Genomic DNA, 19,926 nt, shown 5'->3' with positions numbered 1-19,926 from the left:
AAAAAAAGATAAAATCAAAACCATGTAGGCTAGAATACAACTCAAGAAATAAAAGTTGACCATGGTGATGATCAGTACAATGTACTCACATTAAACAAATTAAATGCAAATGTTAACAACATGGCCTGAATTATGAGACCTAAAACAACAAATATCAGCAGCTCAGTTACAACAAGAGCGCAGAAAAGTGGCAAAAAACAAAAACAGTTGTTAAAAAGTCAGACACTATTCAACAAACTGATGCAGACTCACAAAAAAATAAATGATAGGCCAGAAATATTGGCTACAGTTAAAAAAGCCCTTGGTGAATCCTGCTTGGGAGCATTCCTTTCTTACAAAAGAATGAATGGCAGTTTGATAAACACTGTCACACACCTTTCATTCAACGTCCTCCAAGGAACATTGTACAAAGTTATATTACGGTAGTCTAACTGATTGCTTTTGGAAAAAGATACAGTATAAAGAATTTTTTTCTCAGATGTTCAATTAGCTTTATCTTTTCTCCTTCTCCTAAATAATCAGAGTTGCTTTGAAGCATCTTTGGATTGACTTTGAGGTTTCAGTGTCCTTCAGTTCTCAACTACATCAGTTACAGTAAACATGACAAATCTGAAATTATAAATATAAACCTATAAATATTTCCTATTTTGAAAGTACTTATTCCACTTTTAATCATTTCATTCCTTGTATATAATTCCGTAATATGTATGTGTGCAGCATGTGTACATCAGCATGTAAAGTCATATTTGTGTATGCATACACATGTACAAATTTAATGTATATGGATGTGTAGAAGTTGCTTTATGAGTTATTACACGTTGTGTTTCTCCTAAATTTGTGTTTCTTGCTTAAATTGTGCAGGGAAATGTCCAAATAAATTTACATGAAAACGTTTCGAGCCAATAATAATAATAATAATAATAATAATAATAATAATAATAATAATAATAATAATAATAATAATAATAATAATAATAATAATAATAATAATAATCCCCTGTAATCTTACGACTTAATATTTCTGGTAAAAAAAAAATAATCAATTACTGCTCAGGGTTAATGTAAATACAATTAGGCTTTTATTTTGAAAGGTCACATCGGAACCTGTGTGGACTTCGCGAGCCTTTCGCCACAGGCAGGTCAGGGAGAGCAACAGAGCCCTGTTCGGAGGAGAGGATGTGGGTATGCTGACATCTGCACGCCAGCGGTTTAACTGGAAGACGACCGCAGGCAGGCGGACAGAAAAGCGGCCTTATCGACTTCGGAGACACTCTGAGAAATGTAACCTATCCGAGAAGGTAAGCTGAGCCCGTCTTCTTTGAACAGAAACCACTTTTTACCCCCCCCCCTCCCAACTCTCACCTTCATTATATTAAGTTTGCTACAAGTTTCCCTCTCAACGTCGTTAAACTTCTTCTTCTTTTTTCTTTCGCTAAGTTATAAAGTTTTTATAGTGGAAGAGCGTAAGGGAAGGAGGTAAGCATTACTGGAAATAGCCCTGAAGGATTTTTTGCAAACTCTACATTAAACGTTTCGCTTCCGCATCACTTCTGCTGATGATCTTCTTATAGATCTGCAGCGACGGTGATCGTTAACGTAGCGAACAGTCAAAGTTTGCTCCTTATCGCTTTTCTTTCTCCCTGTGACTCAGACAAATTGGGATCGTAACAGTGATTTAGTCTGACAGATCTCTGGACCTGTTGCTGAGCTGTTTGTTGAGACCGCAGCTGGACTGCTCTCTCATTCGTTTAGTCTGTCTCTTCCTCTTCTTCCACCACGTCCCCCTTGAATCCATTGCAATGCAACAGAAACGAGCAAGAAACAATAAGAGCGTGATTGCACGATTTGATGGGTGCCGGGCTGACAAAACGGGACTCAAAATTAAAGAGCATTTTACCATGAATGAATGTATGTGTCACATATTTGTTTGGGTTTATTTTAATCTCTTTAAGATGAGAGTCACTTTATTCAGCAATAAAGTGACTCTCATCACTTTATTGAGATCAGGTCAGACCTGTTTGTGTCGTCAAAATATATAGTATATCTGTGATCCATTTCTCCAAAAGTCTTAAAAAAAAAGAAGAAAAAAAAGGAAAAAGGCCAGCCAGGGTGTGTGTGAGAGACACATGCCTTCCTGTCAGCTGCTGCTCGTGCAACCTGTTCCACTGGTGTTTTCTTCACGGATATGACGCCCTTTATAGCTGTTTGTCTTTCTCCTCTTGACTGATGAAGGATAAATGAGCCATAGACATTTCATGTGCCACACATACTGTTCATTCCAGGCTAACTAGGAAAAGCTGGTGTACGTGTGTGTGTTTGTGAGTGTGTGTGTGGTGGGGATTTTCTATAATGTCAGGTTGTAAAATCCAAAATCAAGGCCTTCAGTTTCTCTCATCGCAGGAAGCGAGTGGAAGCGTTAACACATGTCTATCCGGTTTTCTGACATTTTTAACAAAATCAAAAAAAAAAAAAAAAAAAAAGTGGGTCAGGATTAAAGCTGCATCCCGCTGCTCTCTTACAGAAAGCTCCCCGGTGTGGCTATCGGATTCAGGGAGAGGGTGGAAGGTGTGATGGACGGCCAATAAAAGGGGGTTTTGTTTGCAGGCGTCTCCATTTTGAAACCTCAGGAGTCCAGAGTCCTCTGGCCAGAGTCCAGACTGGAGAGAAAGGGCTGCGCTGCCGCCGCCTTAAAGGACTAGAGAAAATTAAGCTCCGTTTGTATCACGGCTCAGTCAGCGCTCACATAGCAGCCTTTTACAATTTTCATTCTAATTGGCGCTCTTAGTTTGAAACCACAACAAAGCAAACGATTCTGACTATTTAATTTGTCTCTCGTGGAAATAGGAAACTGCTGGGCTCTTCTGTGCAAAAAAAGGGAAGCACTTTTGGCTTGTGCAGTGCATGCATCAGTACTACCACTAAGCCTGCCTGGCAGTGGCTAGCACAACAGTAAATGTCAGCCTGCTTTAATATTAATGCAAGCCAATTATGTGATTACTTTCAGTTCAGTGTCAACCAACTAAGTGGGCCATTTTTTTTTTTCTTTTTTACTCCAACCTTCTTTTACTCTTTGGTACATTAAGCTCATCCGTCAGGCGTGGACGTCTAAAATTACTCGGTGTTTTCCTTCACAAACTCGAGCTAATCCTGCTTTTAATTAGCAAAAGAAGATTTGTCCTTTTGCAAATATTTTCCGTGGTCTTTACCTTTTGGCTCCGTGGACTAAAAGAGAAACTCTACACTAGGTTCGGTTTTAAAAAAAAAAAAATTCTGAATTCAAACAGAAGCCTCGCTCGGCCCTGACACAATAAGGTCGACGGATTTGAGAGATTTTGCTGCATTTCAAAAGAAAAGAGTTGGAGAGGCTGAACCTGCAATCTTCTATCTGAGAATATTCTGGCGACCATTGCAATGTCTTAAATACAGCTGGAAGCAAACTTTTTTTTTTTGCAAAATTGTCGGTGTATCTCAAACAAGAAGTGCAACTTTATGTTTTTTTTTTTTTGTAATTTCTGCTTTTATGTGACACAATCGTTTTGTCTTACACACTCTTAAAAATGGGAAAGACAGGAAAACATGCCAATACAGTTAGACAAACATATTTTGAGCTGCCCGAATCAGTTAGAGTGTGCATGAAAATAGCTACTTTCTTGAATGTTCATACATATACAGTCCCACCTTTTGGTCAGGGGAGACGAAGGTTGAGTTTTTTGGAAACAAATATCACCCGTCCGTCCGATTTGAAACACCAAACAGGAGAAAATATGTGGGAAAACGCTTCATGCCATCAGTGGATGTAGTGGAGGTTCTGTGATGTTGTAGGCCTGCTTATAGATACATTTCATAAGCAAAAAAAAAAAAATCTGTTGTGGTTTTCCAAATCTTTACTCAAATTCAAACAAGTAAATAACGAGTTTAGTCAAAATCTTTTCATAGATCTCGTGGACAGTTTCAAATTGAAAAAACAAAAAAAAAAACAACATATGAGCTTTTTCACAAGCGACTTCTAGCCTGTGAAGTACTTTTTAGTAATGACGCTGACACGAATTACAATAATAACCGCTTAATCCCTGTTGGGGGAAAGCTTGAATAGGATGATTAGAAACCTTAGGTGATAGATCAAAACTGTGCTATTTTCTACCCGTTTTTGTGGAGCCTTGCTGTGAGGTCCTGTGGTTCTAGCTGCATCAATATAATGAAGTTCATCAGGCTGGCAAACACTATTTCTCATTGGGGTGTATCGCACACTCGATTTGTTCGCCGCATCGCTGTAGTCTCCACCATCATTCAGCCTCTTCCATCTGTGCAATTTCTACTTAATGAGCACTTTAGTCCTGCCCCGAGCGCGCGATTACGTTTATGATGTCGATGTTGATTACTGCTGGTTGGCTCGATTTGAGCTGTGTCCCCAAGGCGTGTGTGAAATTAGAAAGAGACCTAATCTTTCTGGGGGGGAAAAGCGTTTTGTTCTTTTATCCGTTTTTCCGCATCTGTCAGGTGTAATAAATGTGTGTAAAATATTTCCATTCAGCTTTTTATTTTCTTTTTCTTTCCTTTCCGTCAGATGGTTGTGTCCTTACGGACACCCTGAAGCTCAGCCCGTCACGGTTGCCTCTGCGGTCGCTCGCCGTCATGAGGGGGCGCTGCTCCAGAAAGCTGGCCGTGTTGGCCAAGGCCGGCCTCTTGCTGTGGCTGCTGTGGCTGGGGTATCTTCTGCTGGAACGAGCCTCTTTCCCGTCGTCTTCCTCTGCAGGAGAAGATGAGGAGGAGCAAAACCTCCAGGCCAGGCAGCTGGCTTTAGAAGAGAGCGGGATAGACGGGCAGCTGGCCAGGCCCGTCTATGTTAAGCCTCCAGCAGACGCCAACGCGCCGGGGGAGTGGGGCCGGGCCACCCACCTCAACCTCAGTCCCGAAGAGAAGAAGCAGGAAGAGGAGAGCGTGGAGCGGTACGCCATTAACATTTACGTCAGCGACAAGATCTCCCTCCATCGGCACATCCAGGACCACAGAATGAATGAGTGAGTAGGTTAGAAGACCAGAATCACCTCTTAATTTGAAATGTTGCCCGCTGAGTGGTGATGAGGGACAAGTAGGACTAAACACAGGCAAAGTTTACCCTTTCATCAGGTTTTATGAGAATTTAATTAAGGTGCACACTTCCTGCTAAGCCCAGTGAAGACTTGATGGAGTCAGTAACGAGGGTCGAGTTTTAATATTTTGTTTTCAAACAACCACAGCAAAAATAAAAAGAAAAAAGTCTATGAAATGGACCCCAGACTAGAAAGCATAAATTATTGAGTTGTCAGTAAAGTCTGGTTTAATTAAATAATTTTCAGCGTAAAATGAAACCTTCTTTTTTTTTATTTTATTACATCTTGAGACAAGCTTGCTGTTCATTCAGGCTGTGAGTGAAGATGTAGAGAAAGCAAGACTTTGATCAGGTAACAGAAAGACTGAAGAAAGTCCAACAGAGTTGTTACCTTTTAACTGTCTGTGATTTGAAATCTTTAGATTTAATAATAATAAAACCACTACTACTAATAATAATAATACTTTATATTTTGAAGCGCTGAAATTATTATTAGCAGGCTTTAAAACAACAGAGAATTAGAAATCAGTTAGGAAACTGATGCCGATGAAGTCGGACTACTGCATTATTAAACTTTCCCAGTGTAAGTTTAATTGGCCTCGGTTCCCCAGGCCAGAGAAGACCCTGTATGACGGCACAAGTGTTCTTTTGCCTCTGGCCAGAACCTGGCTTTCCCTGGAATCGGTTTTTCCATTGACAAGTTGAAACAATGCTGGCGGCTCCTGAGATGTACCACAGAGGTTTCTGAAGCCGGATTAAAGTTGTCTGAATACATTTACTCCATCCTCAGTTATTCTTAGCTCGACACCTGTGATAAAACACAGAGTGCAACACCTTTTTATTAGGAGTTTCCCCTTCCGCCTGGCTTCGCTGGCTTCTGTCGCTAATGAAAGCCAGATGTAGGTGGAACGGATGGTGGAGTTTCTGTTATACTTAGATCTTACCTCCACAGATCTTTTAAACAGTGTTGGCCTCAGTGAAAAAGAAATAAACCCCCTATTCCACTGTGATACCTGTATAACCACCCCTCCTCCCACCAAAAAAAAAAAAAAGGACTGAAAAGAAACCTTTTTCTTTTCACCTCATCAGTTTGAGGAAACTATGTGGGAGGTTCACTTCACACTGTGCTTAACTTGGAGATAGTGCTGATATGAGAGATATCCCTATCAAACACAAGCAAGTAGTCCTGGGAGAAACAATCTCTCTCGAACAAAGAATGACTCATGTCCTGAGAAACTGCTGACTTGCCATTTAGCAGGTGCACTTTTATCCCTTGTCAGAGTTTTAATACATATTTGAGTACCTGATGCGGGTAGGAGAGTAGAAGAAATACGTCTGAAGAGAATTAGCACGCATAGGTGGGTGTATAGTTTTGGCTTGTAGGAGTTCCCAAGAGACTCATGAGATTTCTTTGTGGATGTGACAGAATACACAACAACGCTCCCCTGGTCTGTGTTTAAAAAAATCTAAACTTGTCCACAGACTCGTTTTATGGACAATAGGTGGACTGATTTCTTACCAACACTTTGTAAAGTTATTTTATTTTACAACCAAGCTGAAGCTCTTTAAATAGTTCTTGGAAATAATAATAAAAAAATCCCATATACATACATACAGTTTTTAAAGCTGCAATTAATCATGTAAGCAATTGGCACATTCTGCAGATTTTTAATTTAACCAAGCCGTATTTATGCAGTATTAGAAATGCATTAAAAATGCAAGCAAACAAATATTTCAATTCCATTTTGTTAAACAAGAAAATAAACTTTTTATTTTGTCACATAGAGAAGGCGTCATTTTAGCTTGATTACTTGCGGCAAAGGATGCATCTGCAAGTAAAAAAAATATATTTCTAACATCAACAGTAACAATCAATTCATCGCAATTACTCTGTTTAATTAGTTCAGCCTTATTACATGATATAAAATGTGTGTTTTTTGTACAGTTTTGGCTTAGTTGCTGCGTTGAGTCTGTAGTTTTTTCACCATTTGGCCTTTAGAGTGTGTATTCTCCTTTAATGGTTAATCGATTAACAGAATCAGTTGACGATTATCTCAACAGATCCATCACAGTAAGTCCAATGAATCATTTCGGACCTACGTTATTTTGACTCAGAACATAATCCATCATGCCGAACGTCGTCCTGGAGGGACACAGAGTAGAGCCACTGCTCCTCCATATCGAGAGGAGCCAGTCGAGGCGCTTCGGGCATCTAGTTAGGATGCTTCCTGGGTGCCTTCCTGGTGAGGTGTTCAGGGCACGTCCCACTGGACCGAGACCCAGAGGAAGACCCAGCAGGACACTCTGGAGAGACTAACATTTCTCGGCCGGCCTGGGAACGCCTTGGGATTCCATCGGAATATCTGGTCCAAGTGACCGGGGAGACGGAGGTCTGGGCTGCTCTTCTCAAGCAGCTTGTCCCCCACGACCTGATAGTGAATTAAGTAGAAGAAAATGGATGAATGAATAACTGTTCGGACTGCTGAAAGGCTTCGAAAGCCAACACTTATTAGTCTTTGCCCTGAAAGGTGCTTCATTTATAGTGTTAAGACAGAAGTTATCAGTTGTATTTTTTTACCTGCTGCACCTACTGAGATTGATCGCATACCTATAAAGTGGTAGAGTACTAAAACTCTGACCTTTAAAAGTCACAATGCCTCTTGTGCATGAAAAGCAGCAAATGCTGCCGTCGCAGTCCCACTTAGCATTACTTACTGCTTAGCATTTACCTTTTGAGGTGGATGTCTCTGCCAGAGCGGCACCGCACTTCGGCGTGCCGAGGCTGAAAAACAGCCCAGTCTGCTCATAAAATAACAACTTTTAATAAGAATATAAATTATTTACTGATTATATGCACAGATAGTGGAAATACGTTTGTAGGCAGAAGCTGGAGTGTTTTTTTCGTTCTTTTTTTTTGCATGCAACTGATTTCATGAGACAGAAAAACAAGATTAATTATCTCATTTTACAACTGCTGTCCCCTCTTTACAACTTAAAGCAGTCTCTTGGTGTTTGCTTAATTATTTGCTACAATTTTACGTTTTAATTGGTTAGTAAGTTATCCCCCCAGCTTCTTTCAGTCTTTACGAGTCCCTTAAACTCTTGCATTCACATCACATCCATAAAACAGACAGTAAAACATCCGTTTTCTTTCCAAATCCCTCACTTTGTTCTCATTCTCTGATCTTTCAAATTAAATCATTTCACTTTTTTTTTTTTTCTTTACCGATTCGGTTTTATTCCCGCTCCCTCTGATCTTTTTGACTCTTTCTCATCTCTCTGTTTGCACTCATTCCCCTTCTCTCTCCCAAAGTACCGGAGCGGTATGTTGCTTACCAACATCCATATTTCTGCAACTCCTTATAGTTTTAATGACTTCCATCTGGGTTAAGACCAGACATCTTCTCCTCCCGAGCAAAGACACTAAAAAGAAAAGGGGGGGGAAAAAATGGAGCGTGCTGATACTTTGTAAATACACTCTGAAGATGTATATATTATGGCTTATGTGAACTCTGTCCTCCTCTCCACATGCGTACCTCAGATGCCGGGCTAAGAAGTTTGACTACCGACATTTACCCACCACCTCTGTGATCATCGCCTTCTACAATGAGGCCTGGTCCACTCTGCTGAGGACAATTCACAGCGTGCTGGAGACCACGCCGGCCATCCTGTTGAAGGAGATCATCCTAATCGATGACTTCAGTGACAGAGGTCTGACACACACAACGAACCATCGGGTTGTTTTGCTGACTGAGATGCTGGAGTTCAAGGAGTAGCTCCAAGTGAAATGCTCCTGCGTACGCTGTCTCGGAGAAGTCTTCGAAACTCCTATCGTCAGATCACAACCACAAATTTTATGCATGTTATTGGGTTTCTTTGTGATAGATCTACTCGAAATGCCTCGTAATTGTGGGATGGAAGGAAAAAAAAATCTGAAAAATGCAAAGTGTGTTTGTATTTAACGCCTCTTCAAAAAGGCTTATGACACTTTTGCAAGTTTCTGTCAATTCCAAACGTAACTACAAGACTATCTTCTGACAGAAGTCAATAAAATTTAATGAGAATGAGGTGCAGGGCATGGCATTAAAAACATACCGTGGTGCATATTTGAACTGAGCAGCTTTTGCAGAGTTATTTATTTTACCGCAGCTCTCGGCTCCAGCCTCGACTTGCCCCGTTCTCTGGGTTTCATGCTTTCTGCAAATGTGTGGTTTTGTTTTGATAGCCGTCTCCTATGTCAGGTCAAATCTACGACAACAAGATAGTGTGAAATGAGTCAAACTTTCAGTGTTGAGTATGCTTGACCCAGGGTGGAGTTTCTGAGACATAATTGCTATTCGGTGTAAGTGTACTCTCTGGCTTTTACAGAGCTTTTAGCTTCCTCACGCAGATTTCATCAGTGAGTGGAATATCTGCTTTCAGCAGACATGCGCTAACTCTGGGGATGATCCGACTTCATGTCCGAAACTGGATATAGGAAGAGCTGGACGTCTGTCTGTCCTAATGGAATTAGTATTAGAACCCAGCTGGTCTAGTCTGTCGGAGACATTACACCATAATGATGACTTCAGGGAGCGCTGAGCCACTATGACATCGTTTCCGCCACCTCTAACCAATGTTACCAAAGCTGAGTGCTAGACATGCCACTCCGGAGTCAAAAAATTTATACTGCAGGGGGAAATTGACTCACACATTAAATACTTTTTCTTCAGTTTTCCAACCAACCAGACAGGGTGTATCCTAATCCTATTTTTGCACAGATGGGCATGAAATAATAAGTAACCCCAGTAAGTCTTTCGTGTTTATTTTTTAAGTCAGTATTGACGCACATGTCTCATTCCATGTGACAAGTATGTAACAAGTGGAGTTGGTGGTATTTTCAAAAATCATCTAGGATTAGTTCTTAGCTCTTGAGTCTTTTGAGCTTTTTGACATGTACAAATTGCTTTTTGGCTTAGTCTGGATGAGGTAAAACAGCTCATGGAAGCATGAATGATGAAGGATGCAATTTGAAGTTTCTTGTACTAAGGTTGACTTCTTTGCAGTATGAAATTGGAATTGATTGATTATTTCCAAGTCTTTCTAATAGTCTTTTTTTTTTTTGGACATTTAAAACTCTTTGGAGATTTTCTGTTTTGTGTTTTCTTTGTTGTGTCACTTCTCATATTTGTAACATATTCTTGCTCAAAAAAGGCTCCTAAGCTCAAAGGAATTGAGTAGTTTTATGCTTGTAATGGCAGATAGCTGCCCAGTGTCCTGATGGGACCCACTGACTAACTTTTAAGCATTTTGGTGTGACAGTCAGGGGACCCATAGTGTCACTACAGAACTACTTTAAAATAACTGGTTGCTTAAACAATTTGTAGGTCTGTTTAAATGTCTTTTGAGACAAAAGTAAACGTTTCTAAAAAGAGTCAGGTATTAAAAAAAAAACATGTAAAACAGTAAAAAAATAAAAAAAGATAATCAAGAAGGCCAGGAAAACTGCTGCTCAAAACGTTCTACAAGAAAATGTGTCTATTTAGAAGAAAAATACAAACAAATAATGAGAACTTAAAGTATTGTTTGTGGTACTTTATGCTTTTTGAAATAGCTATGTTGGGGTTTGCAGTGTTCCTTAATGCTAGGAGACATAAGTATATCAATCATCTAAAATTAAATGCTACAGTTGAAGTCCGTGTTTAAAAAAAGTAGCATAAAAAGAAGTGACTTTAATGATAGACCTTTTTTTTGTTGTTTTTAACAGGCTACCTGAAATCCCAGCTTGCTGAGTACATCAGTAATCTGCAACGCGTGCGGCTCATTCGCACAAACAAAAGGGAAGGGCTGGTACGCGCGCGCCTCATCGGCGCCACCTACGCTACGGGGGATGTCCTGACATTTCTCGATTGCCACTGCGAGTGTGTCCCCGGCTGGATCGAGCCCCTGCTGGAAAGGTAACCGATGAAGTTGAGCTGGATCTCTCTGAGAAGTTTAAAGACAAATTATTGAACTATTTCCTGAACTGAAATCGTATTTTCTTGCCATGTCATGTAGGATCGCTCAGAACGCCAGCACCATCGTCTGCCCTGTGATCGACACCATTGACTGGAACAACTTTGAGTTTTACATGCAGACAGACGAGCCGATGATTGGAGGCTTTGACTGGAGACTCACCTTTCAGTGGCACTCTGTTCCTGAAGCGGAACGCCAGAAGCGAAAGTCTCGCACTGAGCCCATCAGGTTAGATCGAGCACAGGGCCTTTCAAAAGGCTAATACTCGCATACACAATTATTTCATCACAACGGCATATGAAAAAGGCAGAGATCTGCTTTTTAAAACCTCAAGGAAGCACACAGTACTAACTTTTTTTTTTTTTTTTTTAAATTATACGCAAACAAATATATGTGTCTCCTAACAGGTCTCCAACTATGGCAGGTGGATTATTTGCTGTGAGCAAAGCCTTTTTTGAATACCTCGGCACATATGACATGGGCATGGAGGTGTGGGGAGGAGAAAACCTGGAGCTTTCTTTCAGAGTGAGTTATGTTTTCTAGATAAGTGTAAACAACCATTGCTATTTGAGAGTGAGGACCATCTTTTTGATGAATACAGCTGAAACCAGATGGAACTTTTTGCTTCCTGTCTGATGCTAATTCAGACTTAACTTTTCCTATTTTCAGTCAGTTAAGTGTACCTAAAGCATTTCCATTTTCCAAATGCCAGGCTAATGAGACAAAGCTGCACGATTGTCTTCAAACGCATAAATGCACGACAGGAATGCTGTGGCTTTAAACAATTTGGAAAATATCGATCCAGTGTCTCGAGGCATCAGTTTAAAGTTTTTGGTTGAGTGTAAATGGGTCTTTAAATCTCAAATTGACACTAGGGATACAACCAATTTAGTTACAAATTGATATAAATACAACAATTTAATGCTTTGGAGTTGCAAGCACAAATCCTTTTTTTTTGGGCAGAGCTTAAAAAAAAGAAGAGTTGTTCAAGCAAGGTAGTCTAAAAACCTACTTCAGTTCCATCTGTTCCATCTGGAAGAATGAATCAAAAGTCCAGCAAACTGTTGTAAAAATCAATTAAAGGATAATTCTTGCAAATACTAAATGAATTCATGTAAACAACAAATGAAACTGAAAACTCCTTCTTTGCATTTTGGTAATCTTAAGTGACCTAAAAAAAGAAGAAAACTTTATTCTGATTGAATTTCGAACCGTGCGAATGCATTGGCCGTGTCTCGTTTCACACAGTCCATCTAAACTCCCGGTTTCAATTGTAAGTCCATGATTCATCAGTATGAACACTAACAGTCGCTGCTGCGTCGGTGTTAGAAAGATTCATGTTAGTATTGGATCACAGTGAGGTCTGGCCTCTGAAAGTTAATGGCATTATAATTTCGCCTTGCTCTTGAAATATATGAGTCAGCCCGAAAAGTAAAGATTTCAGGCCGCTTGCGAAATTGTGGCGGTATCCTCCCTCGCTGTGAAGATGAATGAGTGAGGTGATATGTATGTGAAGAAGAAAATGCCGCCCTCTGGGACTTGTTGCTATGCATATTTGATGTGTTTTGAATTGGTTTTTTGACTCTATTCTGGAGTGTTAAAGAACAACAAAGCACAGTGAAAAAAAGCCTGCTGAAACGACTGCCGTTTTTGTCCATTTGGTTATAAACAAACAATAATGATGCTGTTGAGAAGTTCTTTTCATTTTGAGTCTTTTTTTTTTCTTGTTTTGTTTTTTTGATACTTCTGTGATACATTCAAATAGCACACATCAATCCTGTAAACCATGTTGCTAAAACTCCAAAGCAGGGGGCGATTTTCCGACGAATTGATGATAGAGAGCATTTTAACACATTTGTTCAGAAGAATTTATCACTACAAGATCAAGGAAATGGTAGAAGATCTCACTGTGTTCCAATGCAAATCAGGGATTGCTTTTTTTTTTGTATCTCAGGATTTTGAGCTGGAAAGCAGCCGATTCTGGAGGCATATCTGATAAAAGGAAAAAAAAAACTAAAAATTTACAATATTTATAATTTTAAAAACATTATCAAAAACAAAGTGCTTGTGAATAAAATAAAAAATAGACAAAGATAATAAAACATTTTTAAATGATAATTTTAGAATGAACAGACAGCTATTTTTCCGACTACATTGTCTTTCTTTTCTGGCACCCACAGGTGTGGCAGTGCGGCGGCAGTCTGGAGATCCATCCCTGCTCCCACGTTGGCCACGTGTTCCCTAAAAAGGCCCCATACGCTCGACCCAACTTCCTCCAGAATACCGTGCGGGCCGCGGAGGTCTGGATGGGCTCCTACAAACAGCACTTCTACAACAGGAACCCTCCAGCCAGAAAGGTCTGACTCTCAAATTCAAAATATTTCTAATATATTTCCTTGTAATATTTAACCTTTAGCTAATATTTGTTCAGCTGTCGCTGGATAGAAGGCTGCAAGTGATCCTCGGTCTACTTTGCAGCAGCATGTTAATGTTCTTACGCTTGACGTCAGATTTTGATGTTTAATTTGATATAATTCACCGGCCAGCATGTGATCTCACCCCGTCTGCCTCACCAGGTCAGGCCTGGGTATCTGCATGGGCGTGCGCAGGTGTGTGTGTGTGTGTGTGTGTGTGTGTGTGTGCGGTGGCTCTCAGGTCTCAGAGTTGGGTGACATGAAAAATTCATGAATCTCAGTTACACCTTTCTGAAAAAAACATATATTATTAATGTTGGGGATCTTTGATCAAACAATAAATTACCTGGTCAGGGGGAGATTGAACACAGCAGTGCTAGACTTGATCTCCTGCTGTTTGTAAAAGGAGCTCCAAACATGCCATTGGTTCTGATTGGTGTGGTAATAATAGCTATATAACTTTCATTGGGTACAATTATTCCATCAGTCAAGTAACAACTTTGCAAGATTTTCCACATGCATTCGTGGTTCCCTTTGACTATTCTAGTGAATATGAGAGATGTTAACACGCAGAGTTCTACAAAAGATAAAAATGAATAAAAAGCTCTTAACTAATTTTTAAAAAAAATTTACAGGAACCTGTGGTAAAGTTACGTTTTTTTTTTTTCTTTGTATCTGAACCTTTGGGAAAACAGAAGGTTACTGACTACAATGTAAAAATTCATAGAAAGTTTTAAATTTCTATGATCTTGTGTTTTTTTTTTTAAATCAAACAAATATACTCAAATTAAACAGGGTTTTTCTAATTGCGACAATATGCTGTGAAGTATACATTTAAAGGGTTTTCTGCATATCTCTACTGTGAAGGCTGTTGTGCATTAATCACTGTTTTCCTTCCAGCGAATTTCACTTTTTAGTCTTGTCTTCAAATATTAGACAAAGCAGCTACATCTGCCTTGTGCTTCTGCAACACGTTGATTTCCCATTCCACCCCCTCAGGTAAAGCAAAGGATTAGCGTGTGTGGGGGTTATAATTGCTTTAGGTGGAGCCCGACGGCTTCATGCACACCTGCACAGTTTATCCCGAGTACCTGAAACGATTGCAGTTGTAGAATCGCCCGGCTCAGCCGTCATATCCAGGATGTTAATATTTGCTTTCTGGATCTCCGTGTTTGTTTTTTGTCTTTTTCTTTTAAATAATAAACAGTAGGAAAGGTAAACGCAGTGGCTCTCAAAAGTGGACACACCACTGGTAAATCTCAAAGGTTTAACTTGATAAACCTTTTACACATCCAGTACGACTTACAGTTTGCATTATCGTTCAGTCAGTATCGCTTGACCTTTCCAGAGTTTTTATTTTCCTCTCGTGAATACTTCCTTTTGTTTAATTAGGTGTGAATTTGGACAGGACTTTGATGCTGAGTGAGGAAATACCTTCTGATGTGGAATTTCCTAGTGGGTAGCTGCTGAATATTTTGAGTCAAAACCTGCTGGTGTTCGGAACACGTCAAAAGTTAATTTGGGTCGATGAAGACACTGAGTTGTGTCAAACCAAAAGATAAAAGTACACACAGCAAATACCACCGATCCCTACAGGAGAACTACGGAGACATCTCGCAGCGGGAGCAGCTGAGGGACAAGCTGAAATGCAAAAGCTTCGAATGGTATTTGAAGAACATCTACCCAGATCTACACGTCCCTGAGGACCGGGAAGGCTGGCACGGGGCTGTGAGTCTCTGATAATCATCTGTTTTATTCCAGGATATGTTTTATCATGTTTGAGCAGAAGCTTTGTATCATTTTATTTACACTGTTTTTTTTTTGTTTTTGGTTTTTTTTACACAAGATCTAGTGGTAAGAGATACGAAGGGATTAAGACAAACTGTTTTTGAAGGTAGTTGATTGGATAGGTGTGTCCTGATTGGAAAACAAGGAAACAACAGGAAGAAACCTGTTTTTTTTTTGTTGTTTTTTTTGTTGTTTTTTGCTCTGTGTTTGGCCTGTCTGTATGACCTCCCTGTAGAGAGTCAATCACAGGAGTCAATCTACAGTGTCGCCTTCTTATTGTTACTGAAAATTGTTTGTTTTTTTTTTGTTTTTTTTTCTGTTCAGGTACGCAGCTCGGGGTTACAATCAGAGTGTCTTGATTACAACGCTCCAGATCACAGTCCCACTGGAGCCCAGCTTTCTCTGTTTGGCTGCCACGGCCAGGGAGGCAACCAGGTAATGATTAGTTTAACCCTTCTCTGTCGCTCTCTGTCGCAAAGCGGAGCATCAGTGTTTTCTGCTCAAACTCCGCCCTCAAAGTCCACCGTGCTGTCAATTCACAGAAAGTTTTTAATCTGAATCCTGTCAACCAGCAAATGATTTGTCTATCATGTTTATTTAATGCTTGAATCAGACAAAAAAAAAAAAAAAAAAGTATCTTCCACCTGCTTGAAATCTTGGATTGTCCTCAGTCACAAATAAGACATGCGGCGTTGAAAATCAATGTCTGAATAGCTCTCCGTTGTGAAATAAAAACACGAGAAGCCTCCAGCACCCACCTCCTGTTCTCCCATGCCTGGCCCACGTAAGAACCACGTTCCATTTAAAAGATACATGAGCCTCGCAGGTAAAGCGAGCGGCACCGCCTGGACAAACAAGTCAGAAACCAAAACCAGAGGCGCCACAAGTGAGCCTTTTAATTGGAAACGAGCGTCGCAGGCCTCGACGCACCTGAAAGATGGATGAGATGTGAAGAGGAGGATGGGGAAGTATGAAGATTGATTACCTGACCCTCTGTTTAAAGGGTAGCCCAGGGAGCGTGGCGTCTTTTGTTCCGCCAGGCCAGTTTGTTGAAATGACACCCGAGGGGAAGAGTTGGGGTTTGTCTTCATGTCCGTTTGATTGAGAGGGCCAAGCCCTTCTCACTGCTGATGAGCTCACCTGTCACAAAGACACACACACACACACACACACACACACACACACACACACACACACACACACACACACACACACACATGCCATACGTAAAGCCTGCCGCAATAAGCAATTAAGCAGTTACTCGATTACTCACACAAAAATGAAAAGTAGCTCAACAATTTCCATTCTGAGGATAAGTACTTTTTGAAGGACAATTTTGCTTCGAGAGATGTCCATAATTCCATTTTTTTTTAATGGTTTTCATTTACATTTTCTTTATTATTTTTGGCTGTTGTGTTTTGATTTGGATAATTAAAATGTCGTCCAGTTAAGCGTTAAGTGTTACAAATTTAAAACGTCGTTCAGATTTCGAACATCAGCGTTTGTGAACATCAATTTTAGAATCTTTTCTCAGGTTCTTAGTTGGATTTAGGTCATAACAGGCTTAACCTACATTTAGCTCTAGTTTCATCCTCACTTGAACTCTGGTCCGCTTTGTCGTCCCTGCTGAAGAAAATCGTCCTCACGGCATGACGCCGCCGCCACCATGTTTCACCGGGTCGACAGTTTGTTCAAAAGCTCACGTGGTGAGAATGCTTTAGCTATTGTAAAATAGTTACATAGCGTGTCTTTTTTTTTTTTTTTTCCTTTTTTTCCCCCCAGTACTTTGAATACACTTCTCAGAAGGAGATCCGTTTCAACTCGGTGACGGAGCTGTGTGCCGAGGTACTCGAGGGACAAACCTCCATCGGAATGAGACACTGTCCTCGGGACGGGGAAGCAAAGCCTCCCAGCATCATATGGGATTTCAAACAGGTGAGGGGTTGTTCTTCGAGCAGATAACTGCTGTCTCTCCAACCGATTTCTGCACACACTGCATACGAGGCGATGCTTTCATCCTTACCTGGTCCTGCCCTCGCCCCTTTTCTCTTTGTTCCCTTCAGGACGGGACCATCTACCACCCTCACTCAGACATGTGCGTGACGGCTTACCGCACGACAGAGGGGCGCACGGACGCACAGATGAGGCGGTGCAACCCGGCCGACAGGAACCAGCAGTGGAAGTTTGAGTGGTAGAAAGAGGAATTGAAACTCTACCAGGAAAACTCAAGTGACCTTCTGTGACCTTTGTGCAGTTACTGCACTGGCGCGCTTTTCCGTTACCCACGATTTCCTCGCTCTCCGCGTTTGCGTCGGATCGAACTGGGAATGGCAAACAGAAAGGTCTTGAAAATGTCACTTTAAGCCACTGATTTGCTGTGCTGATTGCTTGAATGAGTGCAGAGTTGCTGAGAATTTCAATTTTATTCGAACCCTTTAAAAAGAACAACAACAAAAAAAAAAACCAGACTGTTTTATTCAAGTGCCTGTGCAACAATAATGGAGGACATTACAAACCTGGGATTTCTTGCTACGGAGTTGACTGTTCTGCACAAGAATCAAGAAGATTAATACAATTAATTCTTGAATTAGCTGCAAGATCAAACTGCACTGCAATGTATTTTTTATGTGGAATTTACTTCTCATGACTTCCTGGTCAATTCTTTTGCTTTGTGTGTACGCAGTCGTCAGATGATGTAAAATGTAAGGATGTTGGCTGCTAAACGAAGAGCTCGGAATGTAAGGTCACCCGCATTTTGCACCGCGCCGGTGATTTCCTGACATGCCCCGTCATGTGAGAGGAAAAGGGAGAACGAAGGAGGGAGCGTGCTATTGTCATACTACACTTGCTGCTCAACTCTGTCTCCCGCTCGTGGTGCCAGTTTTACAGCGGAGTTCTGCCTGAACAAGACTTGAAGAATTCATTAAGTTCTGGAACTGAGGAACGTTTCGCCCCAGAGAGCTTAGCGATTTGACGGGAATGTTGTTATCTATTCTTACCTGCTGTGTTCGTCTGAGAATGCCCTTTCGACTCACCTGTCGCTCCGCCTGAGGAAAACCTGTCATCCTAAAATACCCCTTTGTGTGTGTGCCAAAATGCAAAGTGCCAGCTTGTGTGGAATTTATTTTGGGGCATTTTTTTTTTTTTTTGTGGAAAATAATAAACTGTATTATGTTTTCTAAAAACAAAAAAAACAAAACAAAACAAAAAAGCCTTAAAGGGGAACACCTGTATGTGCCTTGTTTTCTGAAACTCCTGTGTTTGAACTGTACTTGAAAGTCCATCCAGAAGACTCTAACCTGACAAAATGTTTTGGGTTTTGTTGGGATTTGATCCAGATACAGTCCACCTGCTGTTGAGACTGCAAGCTAGTATCCGTTTCTTTTTTTGTTTTTTTTTTGACCCAATGTTTTAGCCTAACTGCCTTTGTGAGTATCGGATATTCACTCGGTACCGTTGGAAACATTTGCGACGGCTTCTGTGTTGGGTTTGTCTTTGTAAATAACTCTCGGTTTAAGGGACCAAAGGGGGCAGTGCTAATGTAAAGCTCTGAAACTACTGAAAATGTAAAAGGTTAATTGCATCACTTTAAATGGATCGGATGGATTAAAGGGAAAAGGGATGGACGTGATTCAGTTTACTGGGGCTAATAAATAAAAATCTAACCACGGATACCATTTGTATTTTGCCTTTCCCGTCTCTTCTGTACACTGTGCACACACCACGCATAGTAAAAAAAAAAACTAATATGTGTGCAGTTCTTTTCAGTGAAGAAAAACACATCTTCCCAAAAACCACTTGGATGGTTTGCATCCATGTGCAAAAAAAAAAACAAAAAAACATCCACGTGCAAAAAAGAGAGAAAAGCATAAAATGTGCTGATTTCTGTTGCTCTCACATACATCACAGGGATGTCACCATTCATAGCTGTTTACCACCACCTACTGACAGCAGAGCATATAACACTCGCTGCAGATAGCAGGCTTTAAAAAAAAAAAAAAAAAAAAGAATCAGTGGAGATTTTGCTTACAAGTCTGTATTTGCTTGATTCCCAAGCTGACTCTCACTGATTTGCATGTTTCACAAGTTTTTCCACTTCGGTAAACTTGATTTAAACGAGGTCTCCTCTTAAAGGCTTCTGCTGACCTTGATGACTTTTCCGAGGAGGCAGAAGTGTTTGTAAAGTCAGACATCCATCCATTTTCAACACCCGCTTAACGTTTGTAGGTTCGCTGGGGCCACTGCTTATCGGCGGTGGTCAAATGACGAGAGGAAAGGTGTGCGTAATAGACAGGTCAGCATTTCATCTCGGAAACACTCGGGATATAAGCAAGGATGCACATGCCCTTCCCTGTGCCCAAGGAGGAAAAATTAGAGACTTAACCAAACATGTTTCATTGGAATAAGGCAAAAGAAAAAAAAAATGGAGTTAACCCATACATGCACAAGAGAAAAATGGAAACGCCACACAGAAAGCCTACGGATAAATTTGGACACCAGGATGTTTTAAAATGTGAAGCAATGGTGCTAACTACTATGCACCTTGCAGCCCTGAAGGAAAACGTCTTAAAAACACATGAAGGACAATATATTTTTAATGTTTGGACAATTTACCAAGGTGAAAATACAACTTCCTTTTAG

At 40.6% G+C, this 19,926-nt stretch overlaps 1 protein-coding gene across 1 annotated transcript; it reads left to right on the top strand.

Moving 5' to 3' along the window:
- Positions 1-1,088: 1,088 nt before the first annotated feature.
- Positions 1,089-18,968, top strand: galnt4 (polypeptide N-acetylgalactosaminyltransferase 4). The gene is made up of 11 exons (XM_014995177.2): positions 1,089-1,298; positions 4,565-5,018; positions 8,631-8,800; positions 10,836-11,025; positions 11,126-11,311; positions 11,491-11,608; positions 13,264-13,440; positions 15,094-15,225; positions 15,610-15,720; positions 17,068-17,220; positions 17,349-18,968. The coding sequence occupies exons 2-11, from the start codon at positions 4,633-4,635 to the stop codon at positions 17,478-17,480; spliced, it is 1,755 nt and encodes a 584-aa protein (XP_014850663.1). The 5' UTR covers positions 1,089-1,298; positions 4,565-4,632; the 3' UTR covers positions 17,481-18,968.
- Positions 18,969-19,926: the final 958 nt, after the last annotated feature.

The sequence above is a fragment of the Poecilia mexicana genome, unplaced genomic scaffold (genome assembly GCF_051168715.1).
Source record: "Poecilia mexicana isolate PSO_F unplaced genomic scaffold, ASM5116871v1 scaffold_11, whole genome shotgun sequence".
In the NCBI taxonomy this organism is placed as follows: domain Eukaryota; kingdom Metazoa; phylum Chordata; class Actinopteri; order Cyprinodontiformes; family Poeciliidae; genus Poecilia; species Poecilia mexicana.
The sequence above is the reverse complement of the archived record's forward strand: the minus strand, read 5'-3'. Positions and strand labels throughout refer to the sequence as shown.

Coding starts and splice junctions, on each gene's coding strand:
- galnt4 (XM_014995177.2), top strand. CDS start 4,633: ATGAGGGGGCGCTGCTCCAGAAAGCTGGCCGTGTTGGCCAAGGCCGGC. Junction 11,312..11,490: donor TCTCGCACTGAGCCCATCAG/GTTAGATCGAGC, acceptor GTCTCCTAACAG/GTCTCCAACTATGGCAGGTG. Junction 15,226..15,609: donor GGGAAGGCTGGCACGGGGCT/GTGAGTCTCTGA, acceptor TTTTCTGTTCAG/GTACGCAGCTCGGGGTTACA.